At 40.6% G+C, this 14,854-nt stretch overlaps 1 protein-coding gene across 1 annotated transcript in view; it reads left to right on the forward strand.

The window, feature by feature from the left end:
• Positions 1-14,854, forward strand: part of LOC311627049 (aldehyde oxidase 4-like) — a gene marked incomplete at both ends in the record, with an annotated part of 55,350 nt that overhangs the window by 16,836 nt on the left and 23,660 nt on the right. Inside the window, 10 exons of the mRNA XM_084893176.1 lie at positions 815-966; positions 2,376-2,469; positions 3,421-3,530; positions 4,520-4,704; positions 7,320-7,482; positions 9,664-9,756; positions 10,491-10,660; positions 10,975-11,089; positions 11,601-11,723; positions 13,851-13,947. Of these exons, the coding sequence (XP_084749302.1) occupies positions 815-966; positions 2,376-2,469; positions 3,421-3,530; positions 4,520-4,704; positions 7,320-7,482; positions 9,664-9,756; positions 10,491-10,660; positions 10,975-11,089; positions 11,601-11,723; positions 13,851-13,947 (1,302 nt within the window). The remainder of the gene's footprint in view (positions 1-814; positions 967-2,375; positions 2,470-3,420; positions 3,531-4,519; positions 4,705-7,319; positions 7,483-9,663; positions 9,757-10,490; positions 10,661-10,974; positions 11,090-11,600; positions 11,724-13,850; positions 13,948-14,854) is intronic.

The following is a 14,854-nucleotide window of genomic DNA, read 5'->3' on the forward strand; positions in this document are numbered from 1 at the left end:
TCCACTACCAAAACTCAGCATCTGCATGGAGGACATGTTATAGGAGCTAAAAATGCTATGTAAAATAGGGTTCTTTCCCGTGAGTAAACAGCAATCAAAAGGAAAATTGACTGCTTCTCCTCTGACCTGCTAATCTAAAGTCAGTCTGCCCATTAATTCTTTTCACCTTTGTCCAGAAGGATGTCCAAAGGTCCCCCGGTCTAATTAGCATATTACCCTTTCATTAGTATAGATGTAGATCAGAGCTTTATACATAAAAAGAAAGTTTTTTTTCACCCCCTAGGGGCTGTATTGCCCCCTTAAGAATATCTAAACCAGATGGCATTGCTACTCAAAGCATCCCCTGTGGGTTCACCTGCATGGAACTGGCCAGAGGCACAGGTGGTGTCTATTCTCATTCTGACAAGGGAACAGTAGAAAGTGATGGCTGTGGAAGGAAGACCAGTGGACCACGCAAATGTGCAGCTCAATCCCCACATGGGCTCACTGAGCTTTTAAAAATCTTATAAAGTCTTGGCTGAAAGTTTTATATTTGATCAATACATTCAGGAAAATTAGAAATAAACTAATAAATTTCAAATATCTGTGATGGACATATATTAGCATATGTGGCATATATGACTGTGTATAGGACTGAGAAAAAAGAATTTGGTACCTAGCATTTGGGAATAATGCACATTGACAGAAGTAATCTTAATCTTGGTTGATGTCATTCTAAGTTCATGTGAAAAGAGAAGATCTATTTGAAAGGTGGCTTCCATGCAGCCCAGGTGTCTTATTACTAAAAGGTTTCATCCCAGTGGTTTACTTTCAGGGGTGACCATCGGCGCGGGCTACAGCCTCGCCCAGCTGAAGGATGCCTTACATTTTATTGTTTCGGAGCAACCAAAGGAGAAGACTAAGACCTACTGTGCCCTCCTGACGCATCTGAGGACGCTTGCCGGAGTCCAGATCAGGAGTATGGCGGTAAGTTCTCTAGTGTCATAGTAAGTGAGCCATAGTTACAGACAGCCATATAGTCTGGTCAGTTGAGCAAACATTACTCTGAAGAGGATATCCAACAAGTCAGTGTTTAATAAATCTCCACAACATGAGTGTGAGTGTGTGTGTGTGTGTGTGTGTGTGTGTGTGTGTGTGTGTATGTGTGTGCCCAAAGTGAGAAGCAGCATATTATATAACAATATTATGCTCCTGGAATCTGAAGGTGTCCAAATTCTAATCTTAGCCTATCACCTATGAGTGGCATGATCATAGAGAAACCACTTTAAGCCACTGATTCTCCATTGTAAAAATTAAGCCTGCCCAGTGTGGCTCAGTGGTTGAGCGCCAGCTTATGAACCAGGAGGTCACAGTTCAATTCCTGGTCAGAGCACATGTACGGGTTTCGGGCTTGATCCCCAGTAGGAGGCATGCAGAAGGCAGCTGATCAATGATTTTTTCTCATCATTGATGTTTCTAACCCTTTCCCCCTCTCCCTTCCTCTCTGAAATTAAAAATAAAAACTAAGGTTCAGCCCAATGGACTGTCTCTAAGATCCTGCCTGGTTCTGACAGTCTGAGGAAGGTGTCTTATACAAGGTTTAGTAAACAAGGGCCTGCCTTTCTGAAATACTCTTTTATGGATGGTTCTCCTCTTGGAGCTTTGCAATGAAGTCAGTTTCCAAACATGTGTATCCCAAATGTCAATTCTTGGACATCTCCCAGTTATCTAGCTTCCGAGGTTTCCTTATTATCTAAGATTTAAGAGAAAATTGATTCAAACCACTACCCATTCCGCACATGGTGAGTAGTTCAGTCGGTCTGGGAGACGGGCACATTTTTCCCAGTTGCCTCTGACTCCATTTCTGTTGATTCTCAAAATCCACCATATGTTTTCACTGTAGGCATATTCTATCCCTTTTTCTGGACCATGGCTTCCTCTCATCATCTTGCCTTCTTAGCTCCCTTCAGAGGTCCTCATTAGTGACGGTTTGGGCAAGAGGGGAGAATTCTATTGCACAGCAGCACCGCAAACATTTAGAAAATGAGTTCCATTTCCCGGGTCTCTAGCGTTTCCTCAGGCTGCAGTCTCCACCTTCCCCTGTGTTACAGACGCTCACCCTAGGGTCAGTTCCCAAAGAGAGCTGTCTGCTGGTAACACATGGGAAAGGATTATTTTCTCAGGCAATGAGTTGGAGTGGAGTCAGGGGTGGGAATCTTGCCCCATATGTTGCCCGAATCTACTTCACTGCCCCAGAGCTCTGCCAGATCTTTCCATGAAGCAAAGAAGAAAGTTAAAAGCTAACACAAGATCCCTGCATAGATAATTGCTTACCTGTTAAATAGCTAAAGGTTACTAAAAAATATAAATAAATAATGCCACCTTTATTTATTTAGACTTTAGGAGGACATGTGGTGAGCAGGCCGGATTTTTCTGACCTAAATCCAATTTTAGCAGCAGGAAATGCTACCATCAATCTGATATCTAAAGGTAAGAGACCAACGTTTAAGCATTTTCTTTTATAATTATCACTGTCAAGTAGCTCCTTTCATGAACTATGACGTGGGAACCCAAGCATATCCAACTTTGACTTACCAGATACATATAGGTGATAGCTACATTCCCGCAGACATAAGGATGAAGCTGTGATCAATTATCCTGTTCTTTAGATATTCTATATCTCATAGATAACTTACTGCACCAGATAATTTTTCTCAGCTGTTTGGTCACATTCATGCACAATCCAAAAGCAGTTATCAAAAAATGTCTGAGGTACATCTCAAGTTTTATGGCATATTCAATTTCAGAGTTTCCTGAAGGTGGAATTTTTCTTCTAGGACTTTTCATTTTAAACGAAATCGACTTCGTGGGCACATGATGCATTACTTCTCTCTTTATTCACAGCCCGTTTCCTCCTTGCCAAAGGAAAAGATTGTAGTTAAGGAAATAAAAGCAATGCATATTATTCATAGAACTACTGTTGTAACCCTTTCTTTGGTTAAAATCACATTTAAAAAATATGGTGGATCAAATAAGAAAGCAGGACAAACCATTTAAAGAAAAGAAGCTATATCTTAGGCACCCCACCTTGTCACTAGTCCTGCCTTAAGCACTTTAGACAGGTCATCTAACCTCTCCGGACCTCAGGTTTCCCACACGTGAAATCCATTCTACCCATTTCCCACTTGTGGAACTGGGTTGTTTCCGGATAGCCTTTCCAGCTTATCTGGCCCAACCTTTCATTCCGATGATGAGGAGCCAGAAGCCCCAGACGATCTGCGACTTGCCTAAGGTGACACAGCCTGGAACCTGGAGCTAGAAGCCACATCGTCTGACCCCCAGCCTGCACTCCCTCTTTTCACCGGATACATCACCTCTGCCCCAGGCTGGGTATTCTCCAATTGGACACGTGCATTCTAATCAAGGTCATTTCTCTGATAGAAGGAGAACGGCAGATTCCTTTAGATGGCCATTTCCTTGAGAGATTGCCTGAAGCGGACCTGAAGTCAGAAGAGATTGTGTCATCTGTTTACATTCCCCACTCTACACAGGTAAGGACTCCTGACCCGCTGCCCACCCAGGGACACACTGCTCATCCTGAGCCCTGTGCAGGAGCCACAAACAGATTCCCAGGGCTGGTGCCATCTCCTTTTCCAAGGAGCAGCTGCAGGGAGATGATTGGCTATGTTCAGGAAGGGCCAGATTCTCAATGACCATTTCATTTGCTTTCCTGTCAGGCCTAACTTCCCTTCCCTAGTGTTGTTCAAAAGGACACATTGGTGGTATAGTGGTGAGCATAGCTGCCTTCCAAAAGGAAAGGAAAGCATAGGTCAGTGGAGAGAAGGGACTGGTCATTCGGTTGGGGTGAATGGCCGCTGGAGAAGCCCCATAAAATAAGACTGGATGGGAGCTCAAGCCCCATATCTATTGCTTCTTTAGCGAGTTTGTGCATGTTCTAGCAGGCAACCACCTCAGAAGACTTTCAAGCAACGTAAATTCTTTCATTAAAGATCAAGATAAACTCTTTCATTAAGTATCTCTCAGAGCAAGGGACTCCACCTCTTGATTCTCCCCCTCATCCTTGAGGCACTTTCTGATCAAACCCAACCTTCTCATTTCATAGAAAATTAAGACCCAGTTTTAGTCATTTTCCCGAAGTCAAGAGTGGAGTTGAAAGTAGATCAGCATAGATTCTGTAGCCAGACGGCGTAGGTTTGAACCTCAGCTCTGCCACTTACTGTGTGACCTTGTGTAAGTTACTGAACCTCTATTTCCTCATCAGTAAATTGGAAATGAGTACAGTTACTGTGAGGATCAAATATTAACATATGTAAAGCACACCGGCCAGTGCTCACATACCGTCAGCACTACAGTTAATAACAGAGAATTCCAGTCCATTCCCAGGGTCCTTTTTATTATTAATAATCACCTAAGTGCCCTGTTTGTCACACAGTAGAGACAAGCACGAACCTTTCTGAGTGTGTTTATTTATTTTCTCTTCATTGAGTAAGGTATTCCATATGTGTCCTTATCCCTCCAGTGGCACTTTGTGTCAGGCCTGCGGCTCGCCCAATGCCAGGAGAATGCCTTCGCCATTGTCAATGCTGGGATGAGTGTGAAGTTTGAAGATGGCACAGACACAATCAAGGACCTTAAAATATTCTATGGGCGTGTTGGCCCCACTGTGGTCCCTGCAAACCAAACCTGCAAGCAGCTCATCGGGAGGTAGGTCACAGTATGTCTGGAGCATAGAACCCAGGCCTTCCTATTTTAATATTTTAATGAAAATAGCACTTAGAGATTTTTTTTCTGATTATAAAATATAGCTATATATTCGTTTAAAATTTTTAATTGTTGCAAACAAAAGATAAAGAAAATAAAAGCCACCCCAAACCAACATATTTCAAGGTACAGTAATTCTTTCATTGTCATGTCTGTAATGAGATTACTGCACAAATTAATAAAAGTAGGCATAACCTGAAAATTTTCACTCTTAATTAACCTAGAACGTAAGTAAACATTTCTAATGCTATGTCCTAAGATACCTAAAAATTTCTTTAAACCACATAAAGAAGATGAAATATTCCAAAAGGTTAAATGGCCTCCTTTCATCACTCTCAATACAGAGAACAGATGGGTGATTGCACTTGGTGGGGTCAGGGAGGGAAAGGAGGGCACAAATGGAAGAAGGGGGTTAAAAGTACAAACTTCCAGCAATAACATGAATAATTCATGGGTATTTAGTGTATAGCATAGTGCCTATCCTATATAATAAAAGCCTAATATGCTAAGTGTCTAGTCGACTGGTCATCCATTCAACTAATCAAAGCGTAATATGCTAATGATATACTAAGATCGCTCAACTGTTCTCTATGACATGCGCTGACCACCAAGAAGCAGACGCTCTGACTGGTAGGTTGGCTTCCTGCTGGGGTCTAGACGATGGGGACTGAGTGAGATGGGCCAGACATACCCTAGAGCCCTCTTGCAGTTCCTACCCAGCTGGCCAACCTCCCAAGTCCCTCCCTGGCCCCTATCATGCACCCCTGGGGTCCCTCAGCCTGGCCTGCACTTCTCACAATCTGGGATCCCTCAGGGGAAGTCGGAGAGCCGGTTTCAGCCTGATCCCACAGGCCAGGCCAAGGGACCCCACGAATTCATGCACTAGGCCTCTAGTAGTTAATAATACTGTATTATATTGGGTCGGCAGCTAAGTAATTGCGGATTTTTTAAAGAAAATCAAAGACAATTTTTTCATGGAACTAAATAACTTTATTCTTTAATGTATTGCCCATTTTGATCAATGACCTTTTGCCATCTTTCAGGCAGCATCATAATCCCACGTTCAAAAAACTTCTGTTTTTTATTAGCAAAAAACTGAATCAGGTACGATTTGACATCATCATCATTATTGAAATTTTTACCATTCAAGGAGTTTTGTAAAGATCGAAACAAAAAGTAATCAGATGGTGCAAGGTCAGGACTATATGGTGGATGTGGCAAAACATCCCAACCAAGCTCCATTAATTTTTGCCGAGTGACCAAAGATGTGTGTGGCCTTGCATTGTCATGATGGAACACAACACCTTTTCTATTTGTCAATTCGGGCCACTTTTCTTCAACTGCATTATTTAATTTTGTTAGTTGTTCAATGTAGACATCAGAATTGATCGTTCGGTTGGGTGGTAAGAGTTCAAAGTAGACAATTCCTTTGTAATCCCACCAAACTGATAACAAAACCTTCTTTTGATGAATCTCAGCTTTTGATGTTGTTTGAGTTGGTTCACCTGGCCTGCTCCACGATCTTTTCTGCTTGATATTGTTGTAAACAACCCATTTTTCATCGCCAGTTATCAGTCGTTTTAAAAATGGATCATTTTCATTACGTTTCTTTAGCAAATCGCAGCTGCTAATGCGTTGCGTTAACTGTGATTCTTTCAGTTCGTGAGGAACCCATGTATCGAGTTTTTGAACATAGCCAAGTTGTTTTAAGTGATTTTCAATGCATGTATGTGATACATGAAGCTTCTCTGCAATCTCACGTGTTGTACTGTGACAGTCCGAATTGATTATTGCTTTGATTAGGGCGTCATCAACTTCAACTGGACGACCAGAGCGTCTTTCATCTTTGAGTGAAAAATCACCAGAACGAAATTTGGCAAACCAATTTTGACACTGCCGTTCTTTTAAGGCTTTGTCACCATAAACAGCACATAACTTTTTATGAGCTTGTGATGCGTTTTTCCCTTGCGGAAATAAAAAAGCAAAATATGACGAAAATGTTCCTTTTGATTTTCCATTTTTCAACGAACGCCAAACAAAAACTACAAAACAGATCAAAAAACTTTTTTTACTGATTAACAGCTGAATAGCCAACTATCAAATACAAAATGTGTTTTACATTTGTACTACGTCTGCAAACCTAAAAATTCAACTGAAGCCATATGTGTGTGAAACCCGCAATTACTTAGTTGCCGACCCAATATATTTAAAAGTTGTTAAGAGAGTAGATCTTAACAATTCCCATCACACTCTGACTGGTGGCGTGGTTGGTTGAAGCCTCATCTTATACACCAAAAGGTTGTGGCTCAATTCCCCGTCAGGTACATACCTAGGTTATGGGTTTGATCCCCAGTCGGGGCACATTCAGGAGGCAATAGATTGATGTTTCTCCCTCACATTGATGTTCCTCTCACTGCATCATATTCTAAATAAAGCAGATGCAATATTTAAGGACATTTTGTGTTGATTTCAAAGATGGATACAGATTGCTCTCCATCTTCCCTTGTTCTATCAGTTTAGTGCCTCTTTTGTGAAATGTTTGCATTCTTTCCTACTAGGCAATGGGATGACCAAATGCTGAGCGATGCGTGCCGGCTGGTCCTGGATGAGATTTACATTCCGCCAGGAGCTGAGGGTGGCATGGTAGAATATAAGCGAACCCTCATCATCAGCTTACTCTTCAAATTCTACCTCAAAGTGAGGCGAGGACTGAATAAAATGGTAAACGACCTTTCTGAGTCTCTGGGTCCCTTGACATTCTGAGTGGGAGTCTGCACATGAAAGAGCTTTCCCTGCCTGCTTTCGATATCCATCAAGGGTACTGAGTTTGGGGCCCTCCTCACCCTTCTTTGTTCCTCTCCTTCTCTTCTCCTTCACTATTGGGCTGAGAAGGGGACAATCTTATTCTATTTGCCCTGTAATTTGCATAACTAGTACTAACATGCATGCAAGTTGACCTTCAGTCACCAAAAAACCTTCAGTAAGTAAATCATAACATCTTCCTTTATTTTAAGGAAAAAATTTTTTAATAACCCAACTTTAATATTTAGAAAATGTGAATAAGCCAGAAAAGAGGAAAAATTTATTTGTAATCCTATCACAATAGCTAGCCACTATTAATATTTTGATATGTATCCTTCTAAGACCTTCTTTATAGATGTGTATGTATATATGTCACATAGAACTCGTTGCTTATTTCAATTTATAATATAAACATCTCTCAATGTCATTAAATATTTTTCAGTGACATTATGAGATAAGTTTGTACGTCATGTTTATGGTAAGATGTACCACTATTTGGTCTATTCCTTATTTTTAGACATTTAGATTGTCTAATTTTTTATTAATTATTTTTTTTCTTTTCTAGCCTAGTTTAAAATGACTTTCATAGCTGTTTCTCAAAATATGGCCCATAACCGAGTGTCCTCTTAATAACTCATGCACTGACTTAAAAATGGTAGTATAAATTACTATACCCACATTTTTTTTTGTGCCTGAGAATTTTACTTTCTTAGTTCAGCTAGCCCTTTTATTATTATGTTATTAACATTACTTATTATTAGTATTATTATAATATATTCTATAATGTTTTATTATATAACCTATTATCCTATATAATAAAAGGATAGTATACAAATTGACCCTAACGTTGGAACCACAAGAAAGACCACTCAACCAGTCACTGTGAGATGCACTGACCACCTCTCGGTTCTTTCTGCTGGCTGGCTGGCAGGCTCTAATCACCCGATGACAAACAGGGTACTGGGGTGGGTGGTGAGGGATATGAGTGATGCCAGGCCAAGGCCTCCCCCAGTTTCCCCAAACACAAAGGACAACCTACAGTATGGGCAGAGCCAGCAAGCGGGCAGAAATGGCTACCTCTTGGTTCCCCCGCCACCCACCCACCCACCTCCACCACCACCTCCTGTCAGCAGGCTCCGATAAGCTGATGACAAAAGGGGAACAAGCGTGTTTCGCAGTGAGGGGAGTGGGGCCAGCTGCCAGCAGCTGGGGAAAATTGCAGACAAGGCCTAGGGACCGTACCCATGCTTGAATTTTGTGCACCAGGCCTCTAGTGTGTTACATAATATCTTCAGTATATTAATATGTAATCTGTTTATATCTAATATATTATATATATAACCTATTAAATATACATTTTATTTTATATCTCTTACATATTATCATATATTCTCTAAAATGTTACACTTTATTATGTCATATATTCTATCATTACAGAAGAATTCAAAATGCAAAGAAGCAAAATTTTAAAAAATCAACTCTAATCCAGAAATCCTACAATTAACATATGAATACATTTTTTAAATATTTTTAAATTGAAAAAATAGGATCATACTGTACACATTTTTTTTCACTTAATTGTGTTACATGAGCATTTTTCAATGTCAATAAGCATACTTCTACAAAATTATTTTTAATGACTATATAATATTGTATCTTATGGATATCCCATAATTTGTGTAGCCATTGCCTTGTTCTGGGGAGTTTAGTTTAATTCTAGTTTCTTCACTAGCATGAACAGTCCGTAATTGGACATCTTGTAGATAACTCACAAGTCATCTTTCCTACTCCCTCAGTTGTGTCAGGGGGTTGGCTTGGACTTAAAAGCACAGATCCATTTAGAAGTATGTACATACTTCCACTCGTTCAAAAAGGAGACCTGGTCATGAGGGAATTCTTCACTTCCTGGAAATAGCATTCACTTTTCTGTGCACAAAAGTAGATGTAGTTTTTCTTCAAATAACTACTACCAGCCTAGGGAACTTGAAGTTCAGGGCTCTCCCCGCAGAACTGGCATCTAATATCTGAAATATTTCTACATGTTTTTCCAAGCTAGTCACTCAGATTGTAAAATTAAATGTCAAATAATCTTCTTTTTAGGATCCCCAGAAGTTTCCTGATATCCCAGAAAATTTCATGAGTGCTGTAGACAATTTCCCCATAGGAACACCCCGAGGACTTCAGATGTTCCAGGTTGGTGGGTAGGGTCTCTGCTTTCTAATAGGTTTATTCACTCAGATGTACGCATTACACATCATGTATTTCCCCCTTTTCAATAGCCATTTTTTTGGGTTACATGTAAAGATAAAAGTCTACTGAAACCAGCTGATGTGACCCATTGTCACCCACACACAATTTGCTTGGTTTAGGGTTTTTGGTTTTGTTTTTACTCAAGACTACACAAGGAATTTGATTTTGAATCTCTCCTCTGCACTATTTCCAGCTGTTTTACTTAAAATGTCCTTCTTTTCTTAGCCACTGTTGGTCCTTTTTTTTAAAACCTCACTCAACATTTACTGCTTCTAGAAAGTCTTCCCTCCTTAATAAGAGCCACCCTGAATCTCCCAGGAAACTGTGAGTTTTCCTTATACCATATTAGCTGTGTATGTTGTTCTCTATTACGCTATGAAATTGATCACATTATTTTAATGTATGTGTTCTGATTTCTCAACAAGGTTGTAGAATCCTTGAGGTAGGAACAATGTCATCTTGGGGTTGTGGGGGGATGTCTGAGGAGGTGGTTAGAGCCTGTAACCAAGAATATATTCCTTACCATAATACTCAATGGATATTTATTAACTCTGACTCATAGCTAGAGATATCCAGTTGCCCATAGTTTTTCTTGTAAGTAATCCAAATATAACAGACCCAATTGTTAGGGCATGAGAATGTCTGGCAATAAAATAACGGGCTTTTTTCATGAACAGTGTGTGAATCCCCACCAACCTCCTCAAGATCCAGTCGGCCACCCCATGATGCACCAGTCAGCCATTAAACATGCCACTGGAGAAGCCGTGTATGTTGATGACATACCCCCGGTCACCCAAGAACTCTTTCTGGCAGTAGTTACCAGCAGCAGAGCTCATGCAAAGATCATGTAAGGAAACAAAAGCTGTCCTTATAAAAGTTACTAAAATGCATTAAGAACTTTATACTTAAACTGAGAACCTACTGTATATGTAAGTCAATTAAAAGTATTTCCTCTTTTGGATGGGAATCATTCATTTTTAAAGAATAGTTATGAAAAAATGTATGGCCAAGAGTCAGAATACCAACGCAGAGAATTGCCCATGATGTAGTTATGAAGTTCATTGCACTTTTTCCCAGTGTTGGCAGAGTCATGTACTAGTATAGTGTACCCTGCACTTACACCTGCAACTTTAATGTGTACTTTTACATGTTTTCTCCTAGAGAAATTGATGTTTCAGAAGCCCTGGCACTTCCCGGTGTTGTTGATGTGATAACAGCAGAGGATGTTCCCGGAGATAATAACCATAATGGAGAGGTTTTGTATGCACAGAACGAGGTGTGTGATTTGTATGTTGCTTAGGATTGAAATACTTTGTTGAAAAATGCCATGTCACAAAGACTTTCAGAGAACCAAGAACTCCACCTCATTTTGAAGTGAGGACTCTTTTGAGATGCTCATAAAAACCATAAGCACTCTCAAGGAAGATTTCTAAAAAAAAAAAAAAAAATTTTAAAGAACTCCCAGAAGCAATAAAAGTATCGGCCATAAAAATAACCAACAGACTTCAGAAATTTCAGGATGGCTAGATCCCCGTGAGTGATTTCGGAACAGTGAGGATTGCAGCTGAAGACAATCCTAGGCCAGACATAATCAAGTTCTGTGTCCAATTCTGAAGCCCCTAAGTCCCATTCAAGCCACTGTTTTAAATGTATTCTCATAGGCAGGAAGTAACCATTCTTGTGTTCACAAGAACCCAGGAAGTAAATGTAAGAATTTGGGAACAGTAAATCCTTTTTAATGATTCTGTGTTTCAACTAATCACATCCTACATGTGACTTTTCTGCAGGTTATTTGCGTGGGTCAGATCGTCTGTACTGTGGCTGCTGATACCTACGCCCATGCGAAAGAGGCCGCTAAGAAAGTGAAGATTGCTTATGAAGACATAGAACCTCGGATTATCACAATAGAGGTATCGGAGCTGCTTTGTATCCTCAAGAATGACTAGAGTGATGCACTTTTGGCAGAATCCAACCCTTACAGTCACAAAATAGTATAACTTGAGCTTCATCTATGCCTTATTCAGTGTCATCTCCAAGTTGAGACATGATACTGAGAATTCTCCTGCCTGGAGCCCAGTTCCTTCCTTTGTCCACGACTCCTCAAATGGCCTCTTGCCAATGCCTGCCTTAAGGATATAGATAAGCAACATCAGAGGAAGGTCCTTACAGCTTTACATACAAGACGAGTCCGTGAGAAAGTGCAGAGCACTGTGACACTCAGAGGCAGGTTACCATTGACTGAGTGACAGCGTGGGTCCTCTCGATCTCCGTGCCTACTTCCTACTTTAAGACAAGTTCTGGAGATAGACTACTCCGATTCAGATTCTGACTCTGCCATTTAACACGCTGTTAAATGAAAGTTTTGACAAGTTCCTTAATGCATCTGTGAAATGGGAACTATGAAAGTTCCTACATCAAAAGGTCATCATGAAGTTTAAGTGAGAGAATCCAAATAAAGTGCTTTAAAAAAGCACCTGGGACATGAGTGCTTTGAACACATGTTAGCTGTGATTTTTTTTTTAATTGTGGTTATGAATGAGGTCAAGAACATGGTTCTTGATGCTTATTTCCCTGTTGCCCATCCAAGCCCTACACCCATAGTAGGTACTCAACAAATGTGTGTGATGGAGGGATAGATGCATAAGCAATATGAAGCCCGGCCTAGTAGGTACAGTTTTCATCATCCTCTTTGATTCTCCCCTGCTTTTCCAAACCGATGCCAAGTTCAAGTATTTTCCAGTTATCTTTTAAATGCCTCTTAAATGTGCTCCTTTTTTCTATTTTCACTTACACCCCTTCCCACCCTCCAGCCCAGTCCTCATCACCTTATTGTCAGATTTACTACAATAACAATCTTATCTCAAAATGTATACCTACCATGTTCATTTTCTAAGCCACATAGTTCACCAGATCACTTTTCTTTACAAAAACAAACAAATAACAACAATAAAAACACAATGTCTTCTTAGATAAGGTTCTTAGTATAAAACTCAAGATCTTTCATAATCCCCCTCACTCCATCTCTCAAGCTCATCCAACTGCTTATTTATCTATCTATTTGTTTATTTTTAGAAAGAGGAAGGGAGAGAGAGAGGGAACTAACAAAGAGACATTGATTTGTTGTTGCACCTATTTATGCATTCATTTGTTGATTCTTGTATGTGCCCTGCATGGGGATCGAACCCGAAACCAAAGTTCTAACCAACTGAGCTACCTGGCCATGGCAGAACTGCTTCCTTTTTATTTATTTATTTATTTTAAGAAATATGTTTTTATTGGTTTTAGAGAGAGAGGAAGGCAGAGAGAGAGAAACATCTATTAGCTGCCTCCAACATGCTCCCTACTGGAGATTAATCCTGCAACCCAGCATGTGCTCTGACGGGGAATTAAACCAGAACCTACCAGTGCACTGGACACTCAACCAACTGAGCCACACTGACCAGGGCTCAACTGCTTCTTGATAGAAAACTCCACTGCCAATCTAGCCTTGTTCTCATTTTGGCCCCTCAGCTGGGTTTTTACCTCTGTAACCTTATGAGTTGCTCTTGACTTAAAATGATTTTCAGCCTCTTCTCTGACTGTCTTAATTCTATCCAATTCAGCACCTGAGGTCACCTACACAGGCCATCCCTGTGCAGCCCCAGACCCAGCAGGCTCCTCCTCCTGGCCTCTCTTTGACTATTATCTGCCCCTTCATCACAAAGTTGCCCCCTAACACCAAACTGCTATCTTCAACAAACCGGAGGATTGTGTTTTACATATCCTTGTCCTCCGCACCCCCCCCACCCCCTCACCCCACTCCCTGCTCTTCTTCCCAGAGCTGAACAGAACTAAGTAATCACCAATGCCTGTGATCCATTGTAACCCAATTTCTGTGACTCTCCAAATTGCTCAACTCGTCTTGGTGTGTGAAGATCTGATAGAATAAGAGCATGGGATTTTGCTGAGGTTTGAATGGCTTACTATAATGTGAACAAATAAATAAATAAAAACAAGAATCTTATTTTTTGTTGTTGTTGTTTCTTTTTCCCCTGCAGCAAGCCCTAGAGCACAATTCATTTCTTTCTGAGGAGAGGAAGATTGAGCAAGGAGATGTAGAGCAAGCCTTTAAACATGTGGATCAAATCATTGAAGGTACGTGGTCTTGGCCAGAAAAGTGAAGCTTCTGAAGATAAAGACTAAATCATCCCATTGGTTTGAGGAATACTGAAATTCTAAGGCAGAGCTTCTCAACCCTAATGGGATACTTAAACCGCAATTAAAATGTACAAATAAAGCCCGGGTGGTGTTGCTCAGTGGTTGAGCGTCGACCTATGAACCAGGAGGTTATGGTTCAGTTCCCAGTCAGAGCACATGCCCCAGTTGCAGGCTCAATCCCCAGTGTAGGGTGTGCAGGAGGCAGGCCTTCAATGATTCTCTCATCACTGATGTTTCTATTCCTCTCTCCCTCTGCCTTCCTCTCTGAAATCAATAAAAATGTCTTTAAAATAAGTAAAATGCCCAAATAATTTTAGTCTGATGAAGATGTTCATAGGCAGCAGTCTGTGTGAATACTACCCACATGGAGATATAAAACATTTCCAGCTCCCCAGAAAGCTTCCTTGTCTTCCCCCACCCCTTGTCCCCCCACCTCTAGGTCAGCAACCTCCTGAAAGGTCTTATTCTAACTGGGGTCACTGTAGATGAGTTTACCAGTTTTGCACTTCATATAAATGGAAACTAGAGTGTAACTTCTGTGTTTACTTATTTTCATCAACATTATGTGTGGGAGATTCACCCGTGTTGGTGCATAAATCAGTACTTCTATTTCATTGTTCAAGAGCATTCTATTGTATAAATATTCCACAACTTATGTTTCCTTTCTACTGTTCATGGACAGTTCTGTTGGTTTCAACTTGGGACTATTATGAATGATGTTTTTAAGCACACGATTGTGGTCCAAAAGGGGGCGCCATAACTAATGTAACCAAAAGTAACCTCACAGTGTGATCTGATCATAAATTTCTAGTATGGTGCATAGTTACCCCAAGCATATAATTTC

The sequence above is a fragment of the Pipistrellus hanaki genome (genome assembly GCF_964339955.1).
Source record: "Pipistrellus hanaki genome assembly, chromosome: 8".
Taxonomy (NCBI): Eukaryota; Metazoa; Chordata; class Mammalia; order Chiroptera; family Vespertilionidae; genus Pipistrellus; species Pipistrellus hanaki.